At 38.4% G+C, this 21,398-nt stretch overlaps 1 protein-coding gene across 2 annotated transcripts in view; it reads left to right on the forward strand.

The window, feature by feature from the left end:
* The window catches only part of MBNL1 (muscleblind like splicing regulator 1), a 159,990-nt gene extending 145,917 nt beyond the window's left edge, over positions 1–14,073 (forward strand). Inside the window, exons 9-12 of one of the 2 annotated variants that reach the window (XM_081138525.1) lie at positions 5,530–5,565; positions 6,259–6,353; positions 9,292–9,366; positions 12,236–14,073. In XM_081138525.1, coding sequence (XP_080994651.1) covers positions 5,530–5,565; positions 6,259–6,353; positions 9,292–9,348 — 188 coding nt within the window. In that variant the 3' untranslated portion in view covers positions 9,349–9,366; positions 12,236–14,073. The remainder of the gene's footprint in view (positions 1–5,529; positions 5,566–6,258; positions 6,354–9,291; positions 9,367–12,235) is intronic. The other variant, XM_081138526.1, reaches the window with a different exon arrangement.
* Positions 14,074–21,398: the final 7,325 nt, after the last annotated feature.

The following is a 21,398-nucleotide window of genomic DNA, read 5'->3' on the forward strand; positions in this document are numbered from 1 at the left end:
TTAGATTTTGATTTTTCAGCCCTTTTGTTCTCAGGGTGGAGAATAAAAAACTGACTGTGTGTTCTAGAGGTCTTAAAAGTGCTCTTTCCAGAACCAGTCAGTGCATTGCTTAAAATCGTGATTGCTCCTAAGCTAATATGAAATAGCCCTGAGTGCCCAGTGAAGTTAACATTATTATTGAGTTTCACATCTGTGGTTTCAGTTTACTTCAGCCTAGTCTCGTAAACATACTCTGCAACTATCCACAAGGATATGAGATTTAAAGACATAAACTAATCAGTCATTGAATGGCCCGGAAATTTACTTTAACTTGTTTTTCATTTACTTCAGAAAATACATATGAAACGCCTTATAATCTGAAATTCAACTAACCAGAGATTAAGACCATTTTCCTCTTTACCGCTTAACCTTACCTAAAAAAAAAATTACTGTGGGTCCTAAGACCTAATTAATAAAATAATTTTTATTTTTTTAGTTAGATTAATAAATTTTTGACTAGGTGTGTCAAAGACCCAGACCCATTCATATAGTGACACTATTGATAGTGCATTAGGTTCAAAACGCCACGAGGGAATGTGATCATTTATTTTTGAATAATAAAAAAAGAATAAATTGTATTCACATTAATTTTCACTGCTAGCACAACTTTTCATGCAGTGCATTTTAAGAAACTGGTCATCCATATACAGCATATGTGCAGCACTCAACGAGCTAGAATATTCCACTAATTGAAATAGCCTAAGCTCTAGACACTGTGGATAACTGACATTTGTATTCATGAAATAGTATCTATCAAATTGAAGTATGCTCATATTTGAATTAAAATAAAATCATTTAGATCTGTAGGGTATTTTTTTGCATTTGAGTTAAAAATCACATTTCTCCTATGTTTTATAATATTAAAATTTTTTTTTCCTCAACATATATAGTTTTCCAGAGATTTACAGAAATTAATCTTTTTGCTCTTGTAAAAACTGACATGCTCCAAATCGATGCTGTCTCCAACAAATAACCCATCAATTTTTCTATAGTCAGATAACTAGACAAAATTTCAAGGAATTACATGTAACTGCCATAATTTCTGATTAAATTTAAAATCATTTTGTTAGTTTATTTCATTGAATAAAGCATTCCCATTAGAAATGAAGTTTCCCCATTTAAAATCTAAAAGTAAAAACAAATCTAACTTCTTCCATATATTAGTTAAAGAAACCTAAAATAATCTGCATTATTAAATGGGTTTTGCATTAGTTTCTCCAACACTCAGATGACTAAATACTTTTCTAAATAAGTATAACCATTATTTTCATGATACATATGACCCTTATTTATGACAATAGAGATTCTCTAGAGTAACTTTTTGTCTGTGGATAGGATAAAGCAAAAGATGCTAGGCAAGGATCAAGTGAGGGGAAAGCAATAAACACATTCATAAATCAGAGTCATGCTTGCCCCTCTGTTCTAGAAAGTAAGCATCGTTAATTTAAATAAAATCTGCCACAATGTATTGAAATATACTTACAAATTTAAAATATATTTGCACTTTTTGATGAATTTTGCATCAGAGGTATTCTCTTCTTGATATTTGTAATCCAAATGATGTGAAATGATTGTAATAGTAACGTAATAATAACATTTAAATTGTAAACCCAGTTTAAAGGTCTGAAGCTACGGGTTAACCCTTATTAGCAACATAATTAAAAATAGATACTGCCTCCATCATTTTTTAAAAATATTTTTGTTCTTTGTAGTATGTGCCTGTGTGCACAGAAGTCAGCCCTGTAACATTAAAAGGTTAAAGTGGATAGCCCATCTCTCCTTCTGCCACACGCTTGGGTCAGCCAGCCAGAAAGGAAAGCAATCCATGCAGGGGCTCTGGACTCGAGGGCCTCAGGAGCGGGCAGCTAAAACATAGACGAGTGATGAAAGAGACGACTGGGAGCTGGGAGGCCTGGGAGGCAGAGAGCACAGGCCCGAGTCTAAAGGGGAAGGTCAGAGTTCAAACTTAGGCTTTTGTTGCCCAGAGGAAAACAGCCAGCTCGTTTAAGAAAATCTACTACATACCACACTTTTAAGAAAAAAATTAGAGTTATGTGGCATCTACCTCTCTAGTCATCACTCATTCGTGCGTCCATCCATCCATTTCACTATCCATTCTTCCAACTACCTACCTATCCTTCACTCCCTCCAGTATGATTTCCTATTTTCTATTCACCCACCTATCCACAAATCTATCTGCCCCTCCCTCCCTCCCTCCCTCCCTCCCTCCCTCCCTCCCTCCCTCCCTCCCTCCCTCCCTCCCTCTTTCCATTCATTCAGTCAACAAACCTTTATTGTCTGCCACATCGTGTACCAGTATTTACACTAGGGATTGCTAACTTAAGACTTACGGGCTAAATCTAGAATCCAGAACTATTTGTCTAAGAGTATATAAATAAAAGCAAAATGTAAATCCTTCAGAAAGTGTGCACACTCTCTAGTTCCAAGTCCCACGACTCCCTGTTGCCTAGGCCAAGTTGTTTCACACATTTTGTTCAAAAGAGCTACCCCTTACTGAGTGTTCACCCTGTGCCGTGCTGCAGTAGGTGCTTTATACACAGTATCTCATTTTATCTCACAACGACCCCAAAAGGTTGGCATCGGTATTCCCATTTTACCAACGAGTCTAGAGAGGCCTAGAGAGGTTGCATGGCTTGTAAGGTTTAGATAGAACTTGAACTCAGGCCAGGTGAACTTGGACAGGCTCTCAATATCTGTGAGCTCTTTACATAAAGACCTAAAAAATAATTTGGGAGAAAGGAATGAATAGAACTAGCCCTTACTGATCACCTAACTCCATGACAGCATCCATCTCATTTAAAGATAAATACAGGATTAAATTAAGTTCACATTGAGTGGGTAGAGGGGAAAGGGGAGATTCAAGATAATATTAATTATTTTATAGGATTATGTTTAAATGAATTTTAAACATAATATGATAGCACATTCTCTTTAAGCTGTTTTATAGGCAGGTCTAAGAGTTTAGAATAATGACTGAAACATAGTAAGCACTAAGTTTTATTGTTATTTCTTGAATTTAATAGTGCAATAGAGTATAGATTTCAAAAGATTTAATAGAATCAGGAATAAATTATATGACACTGTGGCTCTTTGGATATTACTTTTGAGATAAATCAATTGATTATGGACTTTTAGTCCTAGATGATATAAATTATTTTTAGGAGACCTTAAGTCAACTTTATACTTCTTATCATAATATACTAAATAAGCTTGAATGATCACATCTAAATTTGAACCTCCAACCAAATTGCCATTATGATTCTTTTTCTCCCTCTTTTCTACTTCTTTCCCTTCTCCTGGAAGTGATTTTAACTATGCATGCATCTCACTTGTAAATTTTTTTCCTAGTTTTTCCTATATCTTCACACAGGTGGATTAAAAAGTTTAGTTTAAAAAGTCATATAATTACAATAATGCACTCCTCAGAAACACACCATTCTCTGCAAATATCTTCAGAGGGGAAATTTGAAATTGACAAATACATTCACTTAAATTTGGCCTTGTGCTGAAAGTTGAGGAAAAACTTAATGGGCTATTCGTGCATCATTACCAGTTAATCAAACCGTGTGATATTAAGATGGATATTATCATTTCAGAAGTGATTTTTGGTTTTGGTAAGTGGGTCCTACAGCATTCTGTCTTCCTATTTGTGAGTTATCGCACCCTGGCCAGTATTTTCGTTGCTGCCTTATGTTTATTTGCTGCCTGTCCCTCTCACAACTGTGTGCATTGGTTATAATGGTAATGAGGAAGATAACTCGGACTAAAATTCAAATAATCCAAGCTTCAGGGCTTTAGAGAAGTAGGGCGAGGTTAACTCCTTTTCAGCATGTGCAGGTTTAATGATGCATGGGATGAAATATAACAGGCAAATCGCAGCCTAATCACGAATAATCAATTTTAAATGTACAGCCCATACAATATTCAAACTGGCCTTCTTAGTCCCAAAACGCCGCATGGCTCCCCCTCACGCATCCTTCCACCCCTCGCCCTCCGTTGGAGGGAACCGATTTCACAGGGTGTAGACCGTGTCACAGCCCTCGAGTTCGCCTGCTCTTCTGTCTCAGATTAATGTCTTCGTTATTGCCAGTTTGTTTTCGTTGTCTTGCTCAAGTCTGTGACTCAGTAGTTGTAGCAGATGACAGAGATCTTTCAAGTGCCTTAAATAATGCCTGTCGCTGTAATCGGACGCCACCTGAGAGGACACCGCCCTAGCTCCATTACCGCTTCAGTCGCTGGTCGCGGTGCCCAGTGTGGCTGTGATAGCAGACTCACTGCAGCTGTCCCAGGGACGCCGGCTGAGTCATCTGCGGTCCTCAATGGCAGCTTTGTTTTGTAGTGCTGTCTCTGACAAGACTCAGTTGGCAGATATTTTTCTAACAAGTGTTCCTCCCAGATGCTGCTAGTATGTAAATAGGATGTGCCAAGATTGAGACAGAAGAATAAAATCACTGGAAATTTTAAAATCCAGAAGTCTAAAATGACCTCATAGAAAGAACAGTGGTTCTGTATATGGGAAAATGCCCTGTACTTGGTAGAATAAATTAGATTTTTCAATGTTTATATGTCTCAGAGAAAAGGGAGTATATATGTAATACTAATTTAACATCGTGGTTGAACAATTGTGAACATCAGTGCTAACACGGCCTTTGTAATGTATGTATATTCATTATCTCCCAGTCAGGGGTTTTTATTGAAGTCTGGTCACCGGTTTGTGTGTGTGTGAAATTTTGTAGAATATTTGCTACTCCAGGAAGTCCTGAGGGTCTAAACCAGCACAGAAAACTAGTCTGCTTTCCCGGATACCGAGTAAACCAATGGGAAGCATATGAAAGCATCCCCTCTAAGTGTTCCCCCGCATTTCAATTCCCAGCTAAGGCAGTGCAGAAGGTTCCCTCTCTCCTTCCACATAGCTCATCCTTGGTACCCCTCCCGATAAAGTTCCCGCGTGGGCCATGCCAGCCTCCTCGGTGCAGCGTGGCCGCCGCTACAGTGAACAGGAAGATAAACCCGGGGGATGGGAACGAACGTTTCGGTTTCGTTACATTGTTAAGTCAGTCGTGCACTGCATTATTTAGCATTTCATCACCCGTACTAGTTTTAATTATTTAACACGTGCTCAATACAGAGAACACGTTCATACGTTCACATCGGCAGTGGCAAAGCTACAGAGTGGCCAGGTTAGAACAAAACCAAGGACAGTGTTATTTTTAGCAGAATCAGCAGGCCCAGGTCCCCGCCGGTCCGGGCGGGCGGCCGCGAGGGGACGGGCTTGGACGCCCCCCAGGCCGGCGCCGGGGCCACTGTGCTGTTGTATGACTTGATTGTGCTGACGGTTACATGCCACTGTTCCCATAATAACCATTTTTCTTCTTTGTTCAAATGAATTTCCTAATGACACGTGTGATGGGATGTTTTAATTCTTTTCCCTTTCAAATCCACCTTCCTGCTGCAATGCATGATGGGCAGGCTCAATATTGTGCATGACACCCGCTGCAAGTGTTGGTAGGTGCCAGCTTTGTTTCTCGATTTTCTTAAACCTGTGGTGCACCTCACAGCCCCTCAAAATCCACTGCTGAGTTTAACGTGTATCTATTGGGCAAGTCCATTCCCCTTTTACTAACACCTGTCAATTAAATGCCATTTTCTATTTAATTGACACGGACTCACATAAATGTTTTCTTGACACACAACTTTTCCTTTAGTCACCTTTGGTGGATTTTGATTGGACTATGAGTTCTGGTGTGTAAAAAAAAAAATCTATCTCATAAAAGTAATATATTGTATATATTTTTATAATAGTAAATAAGAAACATTACTTTCATTCAGTTAACTATATCTGTGAAGTAAATACCTGTATTTTGACTTAGATTTCAAATGTCTGACTATGAACACTATATAAAATTCTTGTTTGTGACTTTAGCAAATTAAGCCTGTTTGTGTCAATTTTCTTGATTTGATGGTAACAAGCTTTTTTTCCCCCTTTTTTTTTTTTCTCTTTCATCTCCCTTCCCCTCTCTCCTTGGAATGTTGTCCTGCTTTGCGCTGTGATTGCATGTCACTCGCTGGTGATGATGTCCCGTCACATGGCTTATTGCTGTGATAAATACCATGCCCAATTATCTCCTCCATGTTGCCATGGTTTCCATATTGCTACACTCTTCTGTATGTTTGCTTATATGATTTTCCCTCCGAAAGTTCCCATGGTGCACGGTGCTACGCCAGCCACTGTGTCCGCAGCAACAACATCTGCCACAAGTGTTCCCTTCGCTGCAACAGCCACAGCCAACCAGGTTTGCTAATTTACAGCTTTGTTTCTTAAAAACCAACTCTGATAGGGCTCAATGCAACAACTCTTGCGCACGTGGATTTCCCATTGAGGTCAGTGGGAGTCCTGTGTACGTGAGGGCTGTCATGGGTGCTTTAATAGCATGGGGTTTCAAAGATTCCTCTTGTTGGCCTACACATTCTCTCTATGATGAGCAGCAGAATGCTTTTTTGCCATTTATAAGTGCTCCCAAGTTGTCGCAGCTCCGTTTCTAAAGCTACTAAAATGATATTTACACAAGCAATTCTCATGTGGTCTCAACCAATCATGCAGGTATTTTGACCAATCAGAAAAATAGAGGTAACTTTAAGGTTTTTTATTATAAATATCTGGGATGTACAATTTCTCAGTTCTTGCCTAAATTCTTAATAAAAAGCACATTATTTAAATGTGTAACATATGCCACAAATGACCACTCTTGTAAATAGAGTTTGTTATGAATTTGTTATAGTTTTGTTTGATAAGCAGATTGCATATTCAAAATAAATTCATGTTCAAGTTTTGATTCTTAATGCTTTAAGTGAGAAAAAAAAAAGTATTTCTATAGTTACCCAGCATAAATGTTGGGGAGTTATGAAGGAGGAAAGGCATCAGTTCTGTTCCATGCAAGTTTATAGAGTTACAATTAACAGAGGTTACTTTTAAGTAAAAGGGATCTGTTTCAGAAATTTAAATTTTATGATGTATGAGAATAACTATTTAAAAGAAAATGATTATTGAAATATTTAAAATTTAAAAATTGACATTGGTTCAGTGAGTATTTTCTGATCCTGTTTAAAATTATATTCTACAAAATACTGGTTGAATTAAAGTCAAATTTACATAAAGTAGGTTTTGGCTTGAATATACAGATATATTTGTTATGAAAGTAAAATTCAGTAGGGTTATAATAGCATGTGAAAAAATTTACATACAGCCAAATCAAATTTCACATAACCCACAGACTAAGGTTAAATGTAGTCACGTGAGTCTCGAAGGGAACGGCATCAGGTGGGAATCAACACGCTGCCCTTTGGGAAGAGAAGACCAATTAAGGGCGGTTTGAATTGTAGTTATTCCTTTGAGGAATAGCCGCCCTTGTTTCTGCAACACAATGTGCACTGTTGAAGAACTGTAAGCTATTAGGATAGCCGCTACAAGCTTTCAAAAGCAGTGTACCAAAATGGATGTATCTCAAAGGTGCGCACAGGCTTTAAACATTTCTTGGCCAAGATCGCTCATTAGCTTTTCTGAAGCTTGTCAAAACAGCCCTGCATTTATGCTCACACATCAGACTCATTTACAAGAATGCTAGATTGTGCATATGTAGCATGTTAGTAAGTAATCTATGGCAGAAATTTCTTAATGGATTCATGCAATCCATTTATGTGGATCAGTGATGCCAAATTCTCCTATGTGTACCATGTATGACTGTAGAATTGCTGGTGTAAGCAGAACTCTAGCAAAGCAAATTTCAACATGCCCTTGGCCACCTGGGGTGTAGGGGGACACTTTACTTTTTGCATTGTGCTGTGACCATTTCATGCATAATCTTGGGTCTTCATACTGTTTTACAACCAAAAGAAAGAAAAGGGAATGGATATATATATACACACATATATTATATCTACATATACATACATATGTATATGCCTACAGTACATTAGCGATGCTGGAAATAGCTGATGCCACAAAATGCAGCCTGCATGCATGCAGAAGTTTATAGCTGGCCCTTCATCTGCATCGATTGGTGTTGAAGGTCCTTGGTATGTTTCGACAGCCCCATCCTTGATGCTTCTACACTGTTGGGTGCAACATCCTGTCCTGCAGCAGCAGGAAAAATGGTATGAGAAGCTTCATTATGCTTGGAGCACATTTTCGTGCCATTTGCCAATGCTGTAAAATTGTATAAAGGTGTCAAGCTGAGAAATGGAAAAAAAAATAAAGACATATTAATTGACACTCCAGACGGTGGATTGTAATATGTTGAATTTAGTCTAGGGCATCTAAATTGAAACAACAGCAAAAGTGCCTTCATGTATGTGATTTCACTATTCTCCCAACCTTACTGAGATGGGATTAGTGCCATTTTATAGATGAAGAAACTTAAGCATAGAGGAATTAAGTGCTTTGCTCGAGGTTACACAGTAGGAAATGGATCACCAGTGTTACAACCCATGCTTCCAGTCCTCTGATAGCCTTAACCTATTGTGCTGCATCTCCTAGGTCCGCAGCCATAATTCTGGGTCAGAGGAGAATCAGGGTACATATTGGAAGTTCTTGGCTTTGGGGACTATTGAAATAAGTCACCTCTGTATTGGTTTCTTAATTGTATTTTCTCTCAAGTTTTTAAATTCTCTTGCCCATTTAAAATACCAAAAAAAAAAAAAAAGTGCGATCAGGATTCAGAAATAGTTGTGATGTAAATTTATGCTCTGAGTATCCAGTTCTTTTGAAATGCTCCCGTATAATTCCTACCTGGTATTTTAAATTGGGGGGGAAAAGTTAGATACCATACGTTGAACCAAAAAATATTAGGAATTGGTTGCACAAAAATAGGCAAGACATTTTCTACTTTGCTGTTTGGATAACCGAATAACTGAAACCACAGGGGTGCGGGGGGGTGTGTAGGCCAACAAAAAGGGCTTCTTTCAATTACTGCTCTGCATGAATTTGTGATAGTTTTACTTCTCTTCTTAAAATCCGATAACATTTATAGAATAGTGTTTAACACAAAGATTTAAAACATGAGTTGCTACTTTGACATTACGTTTACATTAACTTACTATTATGTTGACCAGATAAGGACTGTCACCTTACAACTGAATTTCACTTGTCTTAAAAAATTTAATATTGAAATGTTTCATCTCTTGGTGTTGGCTTGCTTGCATGGATCATTCATTAAATAATTTTTTATTTGCTAGATACCCATAATATCTGCCGAACATCTGACTAGCCACAAGTATGTTACCCAGATGTAGAATTTTCATCACTAAACAGTAAGTTGATTATGTAATGCATAGTGTATATTCGTGGTGGGATTTTTTTAAAGATAGCAACTGTGTAATGTATTTTAAGAAAACTTTTGCAAAATTTCAAAGAAAGTACTTATGTAGACCTCATATTTTTATCTTAGATGGGCTGTGAAGAATTTTATCATACAAACTTGTAATAAATATGTTAATACCACTTAAATATACATAATACTTAAGGAAAATACATTTTGTTTTTATTTTATACTATAAATAAACACAAGCATGAAGAAAAAATATATGACTTAAATCTAAATAGAAGGTGTAGGTCAGAGGCTGGCAAACTATTTTCTTAGAAGACCAGATAGTAAATATTTCTGACTGTGTGTTCCATATGGTTTCTGTCACCATTCTTTTCTGTTACAGCTACTCAAGTCTGCCAGAAACAATATATAAGCGAAAGGGTGTAGCTCTGTTCCAATAAAACTTTATTTGCAAAATAGGCAGCAGGCTGTATTTGGCTCACAGGCAGTAGTTTCCTGATTCTTTTAGTAGATCCTTATTTATTTTTCATTTCTTTATAAAATCTTAAATGAGAACATGCTTTACCACACAGTGTTATTAGAATATAAAGAGTCTGACTTTAAATAAGTACACACAACCCCCTGGCAATGGGCAAGGAGACACCCGATTGGTGGTGGTGCTCTGGTATCAGTCAGGGGCAGAGCAGATGTACAGTCCTTAGCTCATCCCAGCTTGATGCCTGTGTTGGTGGCCAAAGCTGTTTCATGCCTGAGGCACATTAAAAAAAAAGAAGTAATAAATATACGCATACTCACATATAGGCGCACGCACACATCTCCATATCCAAGTGACCTTTAGGTGCTTTGAAACGGTCACCGTGGCAGAGCCAGATAACTTCTGGAAATGTTGCCGTGGCTCAAAAATGGTTTGAAAGCCTTGTTTGCCTTCAGACACGCTGACTTAGATACTTGCGAAGGGGTCATTTTTCATGCTTAGAGGACAAGTTTCATTCCATATGCGTGCACCCGAGGTACCACATGTGCTCAGAAGTATATCAAGTAATTATTTTTATATTTAAGAAGAGCCGTGACATTTCAAACTTCCTCTGGTAAAGAAGATGGGTGATGATTCTCCGTCGCTCCCTTTCATTCATTTCTCTTCATGAGCCCGTTGACAAGTGACGTTTTGGTGCTAGGGTGTTAGTTACCACGCCAGCGAGATAAAGGGGACTAGACAATGAGAGAAAGACAGTTTGGGCACACTGCGTTCAAGTCAGAGAGGCCTGAATCAGTTTTCTGGAACAAAGATAAAGGAGCAGCTCTCCCAGTAGACGAAGAAGGTTGCTATAGGGAAGGGAGGCGTCCGGGCCTCACAGGAGAAGGGACAGTGTGTCCCGTCAGGAGACGGTGGCTGAGAACCAGTTCAGATGCCCTTGTGATGATAATTCATAATGAGGGCTGGGCAAAGGTCGAGCTCGTGCAGAAGACGATAGAAGACATTTGAGAGCCATTTAAGAAAAAATGAGAGACTCTGAGAAGTACTACCAAAGACATGTTACAGTCATGAGTTAAATGACTGAACATGGCTTTCATCTGTGTCCTAAGCTCTCTGCAGTCCTGAGAATCAGGTTTGTTATTCTGAACAATAGCCACATTTTTGAATAAGCACGTTACTTTGCAGTAGGTAGGTTTGGAAGAAGAGTTCTATCGACATGTTAAAAAAATCTGTCCTAAGCTTTTGCAGTCACTTGGCTATGTGCCGTATGTATATATATAACTATGTTCTATTTCTTAGCAGTGATCAGGTTGAAGAAAATGACGCCAAATGACCCTAAGTCCCGCAGTTGGGGAACCAGTGGATTTGTCTGTAATGAAGCTTAGGTTCTTAATAGTCTGTTTATATAACAAATGATTGGTCATTTTCACGAGTTGCAGTATTTAAACTGGTTTTGAGTGCAGCCAAATGGTGGTTTCTTTCATTCATTCTCAAAGTTGTATTCTAAAGTATACTTTGAATATGAAAAGATTCTCTGATGAGAACGAATTTTGTGTAAAAAACAGAACTACTTATAAATACAGTGTGATATCTGAATTTGTCAGGAGCGTAAGAAATGATATTTATTTTTCTAGGCTTCAGGAAAAAATTGTCCCACACTTTAAATTATCCAAAATTAAGTATTATTCTTTTTCCCCCCCTAAACACATGCTGTGCTAATCAAGCACCCAAATACAGACACGCCTCGACTTACGATGGGGTTATGTCCCGATAAGCCCATTATAAGTTGAAAATATCAAAAGTTGAAAGTGCCTTTAATACGCCTCAGCTACCGAACATCACAGCTTAGTCTAGCTGCTTTCTGCTGAGCGCTTAGCATCTCCGCACCATTGCAAAGTCAAAGACACACAAGTCGAGCCACCGTGAGGCAGGGATTCACTGTGTCGTGAACCGTGTTTAATAGGGCTTGTTGCATGGATTTTAATTTTGTCAGCCAAATCATTCCTCTTGAAACCTATTAGCATTAGAAGTAAAGTGAATTTAAATTCAGCCCCACAGCCACAGTGCTAAAAAAGAGCTCGGCTGTGTTGTGCCCCTCGATCGTGCAGGTTCGTCCTACGCTTTTAGCCGAGTACCTGAGCAGAGTCCACGGTTCTATTAATCTCTGCGTGTCCCTTGATTCTCATAGAGAAGATGAACTAATTTAGATCCGTTTGTACCTGCGCGGGGTCTTTTGTTTTTATACGAAGGGGTAATGACGTGTAAAGATGTGTTCCCGCTTTAAATCAAGAAATACAGTTTTCCTGTTAAATCTGTCCTGGGAACCGCCTTGAGGAGTCGTCCGTTCTAACGAAGATTCTCTCCCTGTCCCTTACAGATCATCCTTTGAGGAAAGGACAGTGTGCTTGGTTAGCGTCCCGGACGAGGTCATTAGCCATACTGTATATACCGACGAGCAGCCCCACCAGCCCCTCAGCCACCAGACATCCACACATTGCATGTTCCCCGGAAGGGAAGACGACCCGGAAGCCACTGCACACTGTTGCCTAGATACTTTGTACATTTAATTGGTATTCGTGCTGAGGTGATATACCTGTCTAAAAGAACAACGTTGTCTTTCTTTTCTAGCACAGAGTTATGCATTAAAATATGCATACCTAATTAGTTTCCTATATATTCATGCCATCTTGAAAAGACAGACTATGGTGTAACCATGATTCTCTTATGTATTGGTACGTCTGTAGACCAAGGTATAATTTTTTAAAAATAAGTTTATTTCTTTCAAGGTTTACAAATAACAAAGGTGCACCTTGTATTTAAAATTGCCATTAGAGGTGAGAGCGTGCATGCACAGTCATTTTTGTTTAAGAGTAATATTTTTAATGTAATAGATTGTAAGATGCGGTGAGGGAGGGATCTGACAGAGATGAATGTGCCAAGCAAAACCACAACTGTGTATCTTTTAAAGCACATCATGGCTTTAAGTACCATGTTGTTAAGGATTCTCATGAAGTGCCATAGACTGTACATCAAATTAGAGTATTATTTCTTCAGTGTTATTGTTTTCAGAGCCACATTTTGTTGCTTATTTGCTAGTACTAATCAGTCAAAGGGCACCATTTTTTTTGTTTTGTTTTTTTTGAAACCAAAGCTGTCTCAGAAATGGCCAATTTAACCACAGTAACAATAGAACAGCACAACACAAATTCTCTCAATACAAATAAACTCACACATACTGGAGATATATATGATAGATATATATTATATAAAATTATTTTAATGCATTGTAGTGTAATATTTATGCATACTATACTGTATAACATGTTATTCAAAAGGGAGATGCCATTTCTGAGACACGATGACAAAATATGTTTGAGGAAATTATTTTGCTTCTATTTATAGCTCTGTCAAAGTCAAAAGACTATAAATGCTTTGCAGAAATGGTTCCACGTTTGCTTAAATGCTTCATCACAGTCACGTTGAAAATAGTGACTCTAAACAAAGAAGAAAGCAGCACTGTCATCAGATGCATGATAAACCAAAACATGAAAACGGGAGGTGTCTCATTTACCTAGCAAGTGGGTGGGTTACGTACATGGGTGAATTTTATATGTGATTTGTTTTGTTTTGTTCAGATTAACTGCTTATAGCCTTAGAAAGCCTTTTACAAAATTAAAAAAAAAAATAGATGTGCATTCAGTTTTTAAGAATGGATTCATCCAAAGGAATTCCCTTTTTGTGGTTTGGGTGTTGCAGCTAGTAAAGGGTATTTTTGCTCTGTTCAGCAGTTGTAAACGCTGCTGAAGTAGGGGCCATGTCACTGGTAGTTCTAGTATGGAATGGGAGAAGTGAAAGTTCAGTTGTAGAACTTTCCATACTTCCAAGTTTACTGCAAGTTTTTATGCTTGAGAGAGATGCTTTCTAATATAAGACTGATGTGTTGATTTTACTGATTGTACTGTACATCTATTAAAGCCTTAGATTATTACATTACGGGTTGGAACCCATACCAATGTAATTTCAATCGTGTTAAGAGAGTAATGGTGACTTCACATGTTATTGTAGTTAGTTACATTATAGAATATTACTTATTTTTCTTGTTAAAAATGTAGTTTTTCATTTCCTACACTTATTAGATTTCATTTTGTATTAACAATGGAATACCATTTCAGTTTATAGACTATTGTTTTATTAGATTTTACCGATGAATTTTTCAAAATACAAAAAAAAAAAAAATTAACGTAGTGTTTCCTTCATAACATACTCAGTTTTGAATTACATGTAGTGTCATATGAATATTCGTATTACTGTTAACTAAATGATTTATATTTTACTGATTTAATATTAAAGTGTAAGAATGTCAGTCATTGTTAGTTCTTGTCTAGTTTTCATTAAAAGAACAAAGATCTTTTATATGGATATCTTATAAATATATAATCATTGCTAAGTAAGAAGTTAAGTTGTTGCTATCGCAACAATCCTGGCAGACAATTGAGTAATATTTTGATGATTTATTTTGTTTGTAATTAGTTATTATAAGAAGATCTAGATCCTAGATATTAGAATAAAATTTATTTTCTACTGTATCCATTTCAAATGTTAAAGTATTGTTTAATATTTTTGAAATCCCTGAATATCAGGCCTTGTTATAAATAAGCTGCATAATCAATAAATAGAACAAGGGACTTTTTGTTGATAATCCAAATACTCAAAGTTTACGTAATGAGAATTCTAGCGTGTGTGCAAACTCTTGAGGGTTGATTATGCTGCAGTTTAGCATGTTGGGACGTCTAGAGAGAAGGTTGACTTTTTGCACTTATGTATATAGTCAAAAGAGAGAAACCTGTATAATAGTAAGATCTTATTTTGAATAAAAACGTCTATAATTACAAGGAGTTTTGTTAAGGCTAATAAAATGACAGACTGAGCAAAATTGCTTGCAAAAGTGGCACCGAGTTAGCACTCCGTACCCCTTCAAACATGTTGCTTTGCTTTTTGTGGACAGCTTGTAGTTTGCCAGGATTTTTTCAGCTGGAAAGATATGCCATCCTTCCGAGATCTCATGACTGACAAAAACTCCATTGGGCCAAATCTGCCTGAAGACCATTACCAAAAATAGCAGGTACTTCAACCATTAAGGTGAAATCATGGATCAGATATTCCTTACATTTTTCAAAACTACTGCATGTTTAAAACTTCAACAACAGAAAAAAAAAAAAAAGGAGAGAAAGAACTATACTAAGGACATATATTATTCTAATCAGTTTCTGCCAATTTCAGTGGTTTGTTGTTCACACACACACAAATCTTCAAAACAAGTATTGACTTTCACAAAATTTAAACCATAAACAGGCAAACCAAACAGCACACCGTAGCTATAGTTGTTACGTGATTGTTTTTTAATTGCTGTAGGAGCCTGTTCTTTCAGCAGGTGAAAAGAGAAAACACAGTTCAAATGTCACGGTTCTAATTGTCAACTCAGAAGCACTGCAAGTGAGTGTGATCATGGGCACTTGTTTAATGAATTCCTGTAGCCAGCGCTCGCTCCAGCTGGTTACAGCCTTGCACTTACCGGCAACCCTGCCGCTTTCATCTGCTGACAGGACAGATGCGCTTGGTTTTACTCTTATGTAATCACAACTTACTTTCTGCTTGTAGTTGCTTAAAATTATGTATTTTGTCTTGGGCTGCAATTTGTTTTATGCTTATTTTATTATTACCGCAGTAGTTGACTTTGCTGTATGGAAAAATAAAGTGAAATTGCCCTAATAAAACTTCTCTTTCTTAAGTATATTCGTGTATCTGAGATTGAAGAGTGTATTAGTTTTGCGCCTTTCAAGCACATGTGAGTGTTTGTCATTACGAACACATGGGTGGGACAGTTCATCATCCAGTTTTAACTGACCGAAAGTAAGTCACCACTGTCTTTCTCACTGACTGTCCTCTGATACTGAAAGTGAGAATCTGAATCCTGGTGTATGGCCATCCAACATCCATTGTTTTCTGAAAAATCTTGCCCTCCCTTCCCCTGACGCTAAGTGCTGCCTGGTAGGATTTTAGGTGTGTGGGGGAAACTATAAGGGAGAAAAAGAAATTGTCTTATTAATTCTAGATCACTGTCTTTCTATTAAAGAAATTTTATTTGCCTGACTGCCCCAGGAGACTAACACTGGAAATCAGGCAATCTAAGAGAATATTTCAGTAAAGAAATAGTGATGATACTTGATTCAGAGGGATAGAGTTTACACACACACACACACACACACACACACACACACACACACCCCCCCCCCCCCCGAGCCAGGGCACGATGTCACTTGCTCTTGAGTAAGTGTGAGTGTGTATGTGAATTTTTTAAATGGTGAATTAAAAATTTGGTTGAACTGAGGCCGCATTTCCCACGTGGCGTTGCATTTTGCAGTTTACACAGACAGCCAATGAAAGCCAAAGTTCCAGTGGGAAGAAATTTGCTAATTTGATCATTCCGCGCACTTTATGTGACTGTACCACTTGGTATATGGTCAGAGCTGCAAATTCCCCTTTGCAGGCCAGTGCTTTTTTTCTAAACTTGCAATAAATGTGTGATTTTTATAATTAATACAATTCTGTTACTGGTTGAGTTCTTTCGAACATGCCTGTTACTCTAAGTCGACCCAACTATTCCAGGTGCTGCTTATCAAAGAGAGAGTAGCTGCCCTAATGATGATTATCTTAAAGCTGGGGTTTACAACTTTTTTTAGTATAACATCAGCTCTCTCCAGTTAGTGGCAGTACTTTGGATATCTTTCTTTAATTGAAAAAATTACAATAATAATGCCATTGTGATATTTTTAGCACTTTAAGCAAGTTGTGTTTTATGAATCACAGCATATACATGCGTCTGAGAAAGTGTCAGGGTGTGTGCTGCAGATGCTTGTTCAGGAGTTACTGCTACAGTGGCCACTAGGGGTCCTCGATTCACAGGATGGGGCCTGCATTAGAAGTCACTAGTTTCTTCTTACTTGGGAAACAATATAATTTGCAAGAGCTATTATTTCATTACAGACCCTTGACCCTCACGGAGTTCACACTTTGGAATGACCCTGAAGGCCGGTGATGTAGCCATCTATAATTTCACTGAGGCGCACCTCTGAACAGTAGCTTCCTTCATACAGGAAACACAACATGGACCTGGGACCTGGGACACTCAGCAACAAAATCTTGTTATTTTTCTGCTTGCTCTTACTCCCTTCCCTAATAAGTCTGAGACAGTCACTTGAATATTAGAGGTGCTCTGTATGTTCTGGAGAAAATATTGTAATATTGTTTAAGAATCTGGAAACATTTGAAAGCCTTGAACATACCCACTTTAAATGTTCAAAGCCTACTGTATTAGCATCAGGACAAGGTCCAAAAATGTGAAATACAGAAATTCGAATGTCAAAGGCTTGTTCTGAGTTCTCTTGATCTGTCTGAACAACATGGGGCCTCACTGAAATGAATGAAGCCGTCCTGTGCCACCACTGGCCCTGGCCCAGCCTCGGGCACATCATTCTTGCCACAGTTGGTCCTTACAAGGGGCCAGCCCTAGGAGGGGCCTTCACACCAGCAGCACTTGGGGTGAGCAGTGAATCTGAAACTACCCTCACGGTGGCTGTGGAGTCCACGCAGGGCCATGGCTCCCCCTCCAAACTTCTTGGGAGCTGGACTTCAGTTGGACTCATTGGGTCCTTTGTGTTCTGATCCCCAGAAGAGCAAAAGCCAGATGTGTGCTGGGGCTGACCAAGGCCCAGGGCTCAGGAACTCCCCTCCTTTCATGCCCTCTGCCGACTCCCTCGGTGTTGTCTGTATTTACCCTGGACACCCATCGTCCTCAGCTGCCCTGTCCTACCCCAGCCCAGAGACCTAGGCAACCAACGGGATGGGACTGACTCCTTTTGGCCTTCTGAGGAATCTGACCTTCCGTTCTCTCCCCTTTTGCTACAGGAGCTTTTTCTTTGATGATGTAATATTTTTCTTTTGCTAATTAAATATGGGGAATTGGAGGTACAGGAGAATTGCCTGCTCTTGAATTTACCATTTTAAGAAAAAATAGCAGTGGCAGTTATAACAAACCAGATGAAATTGGTTACTATTAGTGACCTGTTTAGGTCTTTCAGAAATGATTTACTGAAGCAAGAGTGATCAGTTGCTTTCTCCCTAGTTGGGTTTCATGATGACAAAAAAGAGAATTTCTTTTTTTTTTTTTTTTTGACAGATAAAGAATAAACCACAAGATTTATTCACAGTGGTTGGGAGCCGCCAGGGTGCTATGTAAATTCTAACTGCCATTCTCCCTCACCTGGGCCTCTGGGTGCAGCCTGGGATGTTAAGCACCTGAACTTGGAACTGAGGAGAGCTCGGTGGTTAGGTTAAATTGCAGATTTGGGTGGGCGTGTGTGATTTCACTGTACTGAGCAGTTTTGCTGGAGAGAAGTTGTAACTATTGCAACGAATGCCTGGGCCATGGTCATGAATACATCCTAAAAGCAGCCGTGGAAGAAAACATGCTTCGTAGGAGGGTCCCACATCTGTGTGACTCCTCAGGCCCGATGCCTAACTTATTAAATGTGCTCTAGCACTAGATAAACAGTTGCTATGGGGTCATTAAATGATGATTTATAACCCTGGCAAGTTATAACTAAAAGGTAGTTGCTTGGGCCAGGACAGCTATGACCAAGGTTGCCCACTGCAGACAGGATTCCCAAGTTCATAGTGGACTCAGAAACCAGTGGTTAGGGTGGCTCTGAAGGTCTGGAAATAAGTGAGCGGTTAGATCCGTATAAGACGAACACACTGAACTTAAATTTAGAGCAACAAAGTGCCATAAAACCAGTCATTTTAGCCAAGCAGGTCTCCCAAGTTCATTTAGGATGGTACACAGCACATGAGTCTGGAAGAGATTATCAGCTTACTCCTGCCCAAAGTCATATAGTAAGAGTGGCAAAGCTAAGGAGAAAACCTAGACCCCTGAAGTCCCATAATATAACATGACTTGCAGTTTAAGACAAAGGTCGAAAGACATCTGAGGAACTGGAAGCCTGGCAGAGGCTGATCGAAAGAAGTCTTAGTAACTGACATCAGCAGTCAAAACCTGGACACTGAATGGAGCTTCGTAACAGGAAGAGCCTCCCTGCTTGCCCTGCTTTGCTTTACCACTGGGCCCTTTCCTCTTTCACAAGTACAGCCACTTGTGTGTGGGCTTGGGTGGGCTCTGAGATGAATCAAACTGGTAACATTTGGGAGGAAGGGCTAAGGAATTGGAGCAGAAAGAGGGGCCGGTTTTGACAACCTTGTGCATGGTAAAGATAGGTACTGCCGGGGGAGACCAATATCACAAATAGAGGTAGGAATCAAACCATAAGAATAGGTTATAACTTCCTAAAATGACTATTTCTAAGACATGCATTGAAGATGTCCTTAAACTCATAAAAATCTAGGCTACTTATTAGAAACGGCACGAAAGCATTGGGCGAGGCAGTGAGGTGGTTAAGATCAAGGGCTCTGGAATCAGACCACCTGGATTCATGTCTCAACTTTTCAGCTCTTCGACCTTGACAAGTTACTTTACCTCTCTGACTCAGTTTCCACCCTAAGAAGATGGAAATAGTAACAAGAGTATTTGCACTGCAGGGTCATTGAGTGGTTCCCAGACTTTGCTGCAGATTGGAATTACCTGGGGGATCTTTAAAAAATATTGCTGTTTGGTCCCTAACCCCAGACATTCAGGCTTTTGTTCCTTATGGAAACAACCACTGGAGATATAAATATATATATATATATATAGAGAGAGAGAGAGAGAGAGAGAGAGCTTAGAACAGTGCCTGGCATATAGCAAGCAATCGATACATGTTGACTATGATTGCTATTTTTGTTGTTGTTGTTAATCTTCACCTGAGGGTATATTTTTTCCATTGCTTTTTAGAGAGAGTAAAAGGGAAGGAGGGAAGGGAAGAGAGAGAGAGAGAGAGAGAAACATTGATGTGAGAGAGACATCAATTGGCTGCCTCCCCCACGAGCACCGACTGGGGCCAGGGATCAAACCTGCAACCCAGCTATGTGCCCCTGACTGGGAATGGAGCCCACGGCCCCTGGTGCGAGGGCCGACATTTTAAACACCAAGCCACGCCAGCCATAGCTATGGTTGCTATTTTGTTATTATCCATTTTGCTAATTGCTGCACTTAATCTTAAATTTTTCACCCCAGTTCTTGGGTTACATGTCCTTTTCGGAGCAGCCGTGCACACACTCTGTCTTTCCTGTTCAGTACTGAAACGTTTTCTTCCTGTAAGTTGCCACCACAAGTCCTCTCATTGCTGCACATACAGTGAACATTTCGAAAATAGAACCAAGTCCTTTTGACTCACCCTGAAAACTTTTATTTCATGTTCCAGCGTGATATGATCACAGACCACAAACCATGTCAAATTGAAAGTGACTGTTTAGAGACAGCTAAGCTTAACTGTTTGAATTCCCCTTTTATCTAAATTGTGCTCAAAACCAAACAATAGAATGAATGCATTCATCATCATGAAAATTGTGCTATTAAAGTATTTAAAGTACTTTATTATATTTATTGAAATAATGTTTCTAATTACATTTGAGCAGCACTAATATATTTCCATATCATATTTTATCATAGGCTTTTTTAGATGCTTTTATTAGCATTGATTCAGTTCATAAACACACATTATAATCTAGTTTTATGCCAAGCACCATGCTGGGCTCTCAGAAGGTTGAATGGCAAGAGCCACACAGAGTAATGACTAAAATAAGATACACAGAATGCTGAAAACACACAGATTTGGTATTTCCAACCTCCCACATGTGTCCCAACCCCTTTAAATATCCCACAAAACAATTTAAGATTAAATGAAAATTACCCTCTCTTCTTGAGTACACTAGTATGACTACCCTAGTCACTGTCCAACTCAGATTATCCTTAAAAAGTAATCTGAATATTGAAAAACTATAAATGTTTATTGCAGCATTTTTACTAATAGCAAAACCAATTGATTAATGATTGAAACAGTCTTTGTTTCAATCATTAATCAATAACTCAGCAAAGTATTATAGAGTGTTATGTACTTTAAAGGCATTTAAAAAATTATTTAATTATGTGGGAAAGTAATTTTAGTGGTAAGCTTATAGGACCCTTTTTAAATACTCTAAGTTTTAAACATTTCTATTTGTTTTAGTAAATATTTATTGCTCTTCATTTAAATCACTTCATATCATTTTCCTTCATTCTTTGAATTCATATACACTATTTCTTAGACCACTCACCTTTAAGTAAGTTTGCCAAATTCAGAATATTAAAATGTGTTGTAAAACATGAAAATCTTGCCAGATTGTGTGAATATAGATGCCTGTTGCTTTATGGAAGACTAGTAAAAGGATATTAATAAAACTCCTCTTCAAATCATCTTTGGTCTTAATTCTCTAAAATTATAGCTAGTTTTTTAGTGATTATATTATCTCCTATTTACATCTTATTTATAGCACAAATTTCTATTTTAAAT

Source organism: Miniopterus schreibersii (genome assembly GCF_964146895.1).
Source record: "Miniopterus schreibersii genome assembly, chromosome: 5".
NCBI lineage: Eukaryota > Metazoa > Chordata > Mammalia > Chiroptera > Miniopteridae > Miniopterus > Miniopterus schreibersii.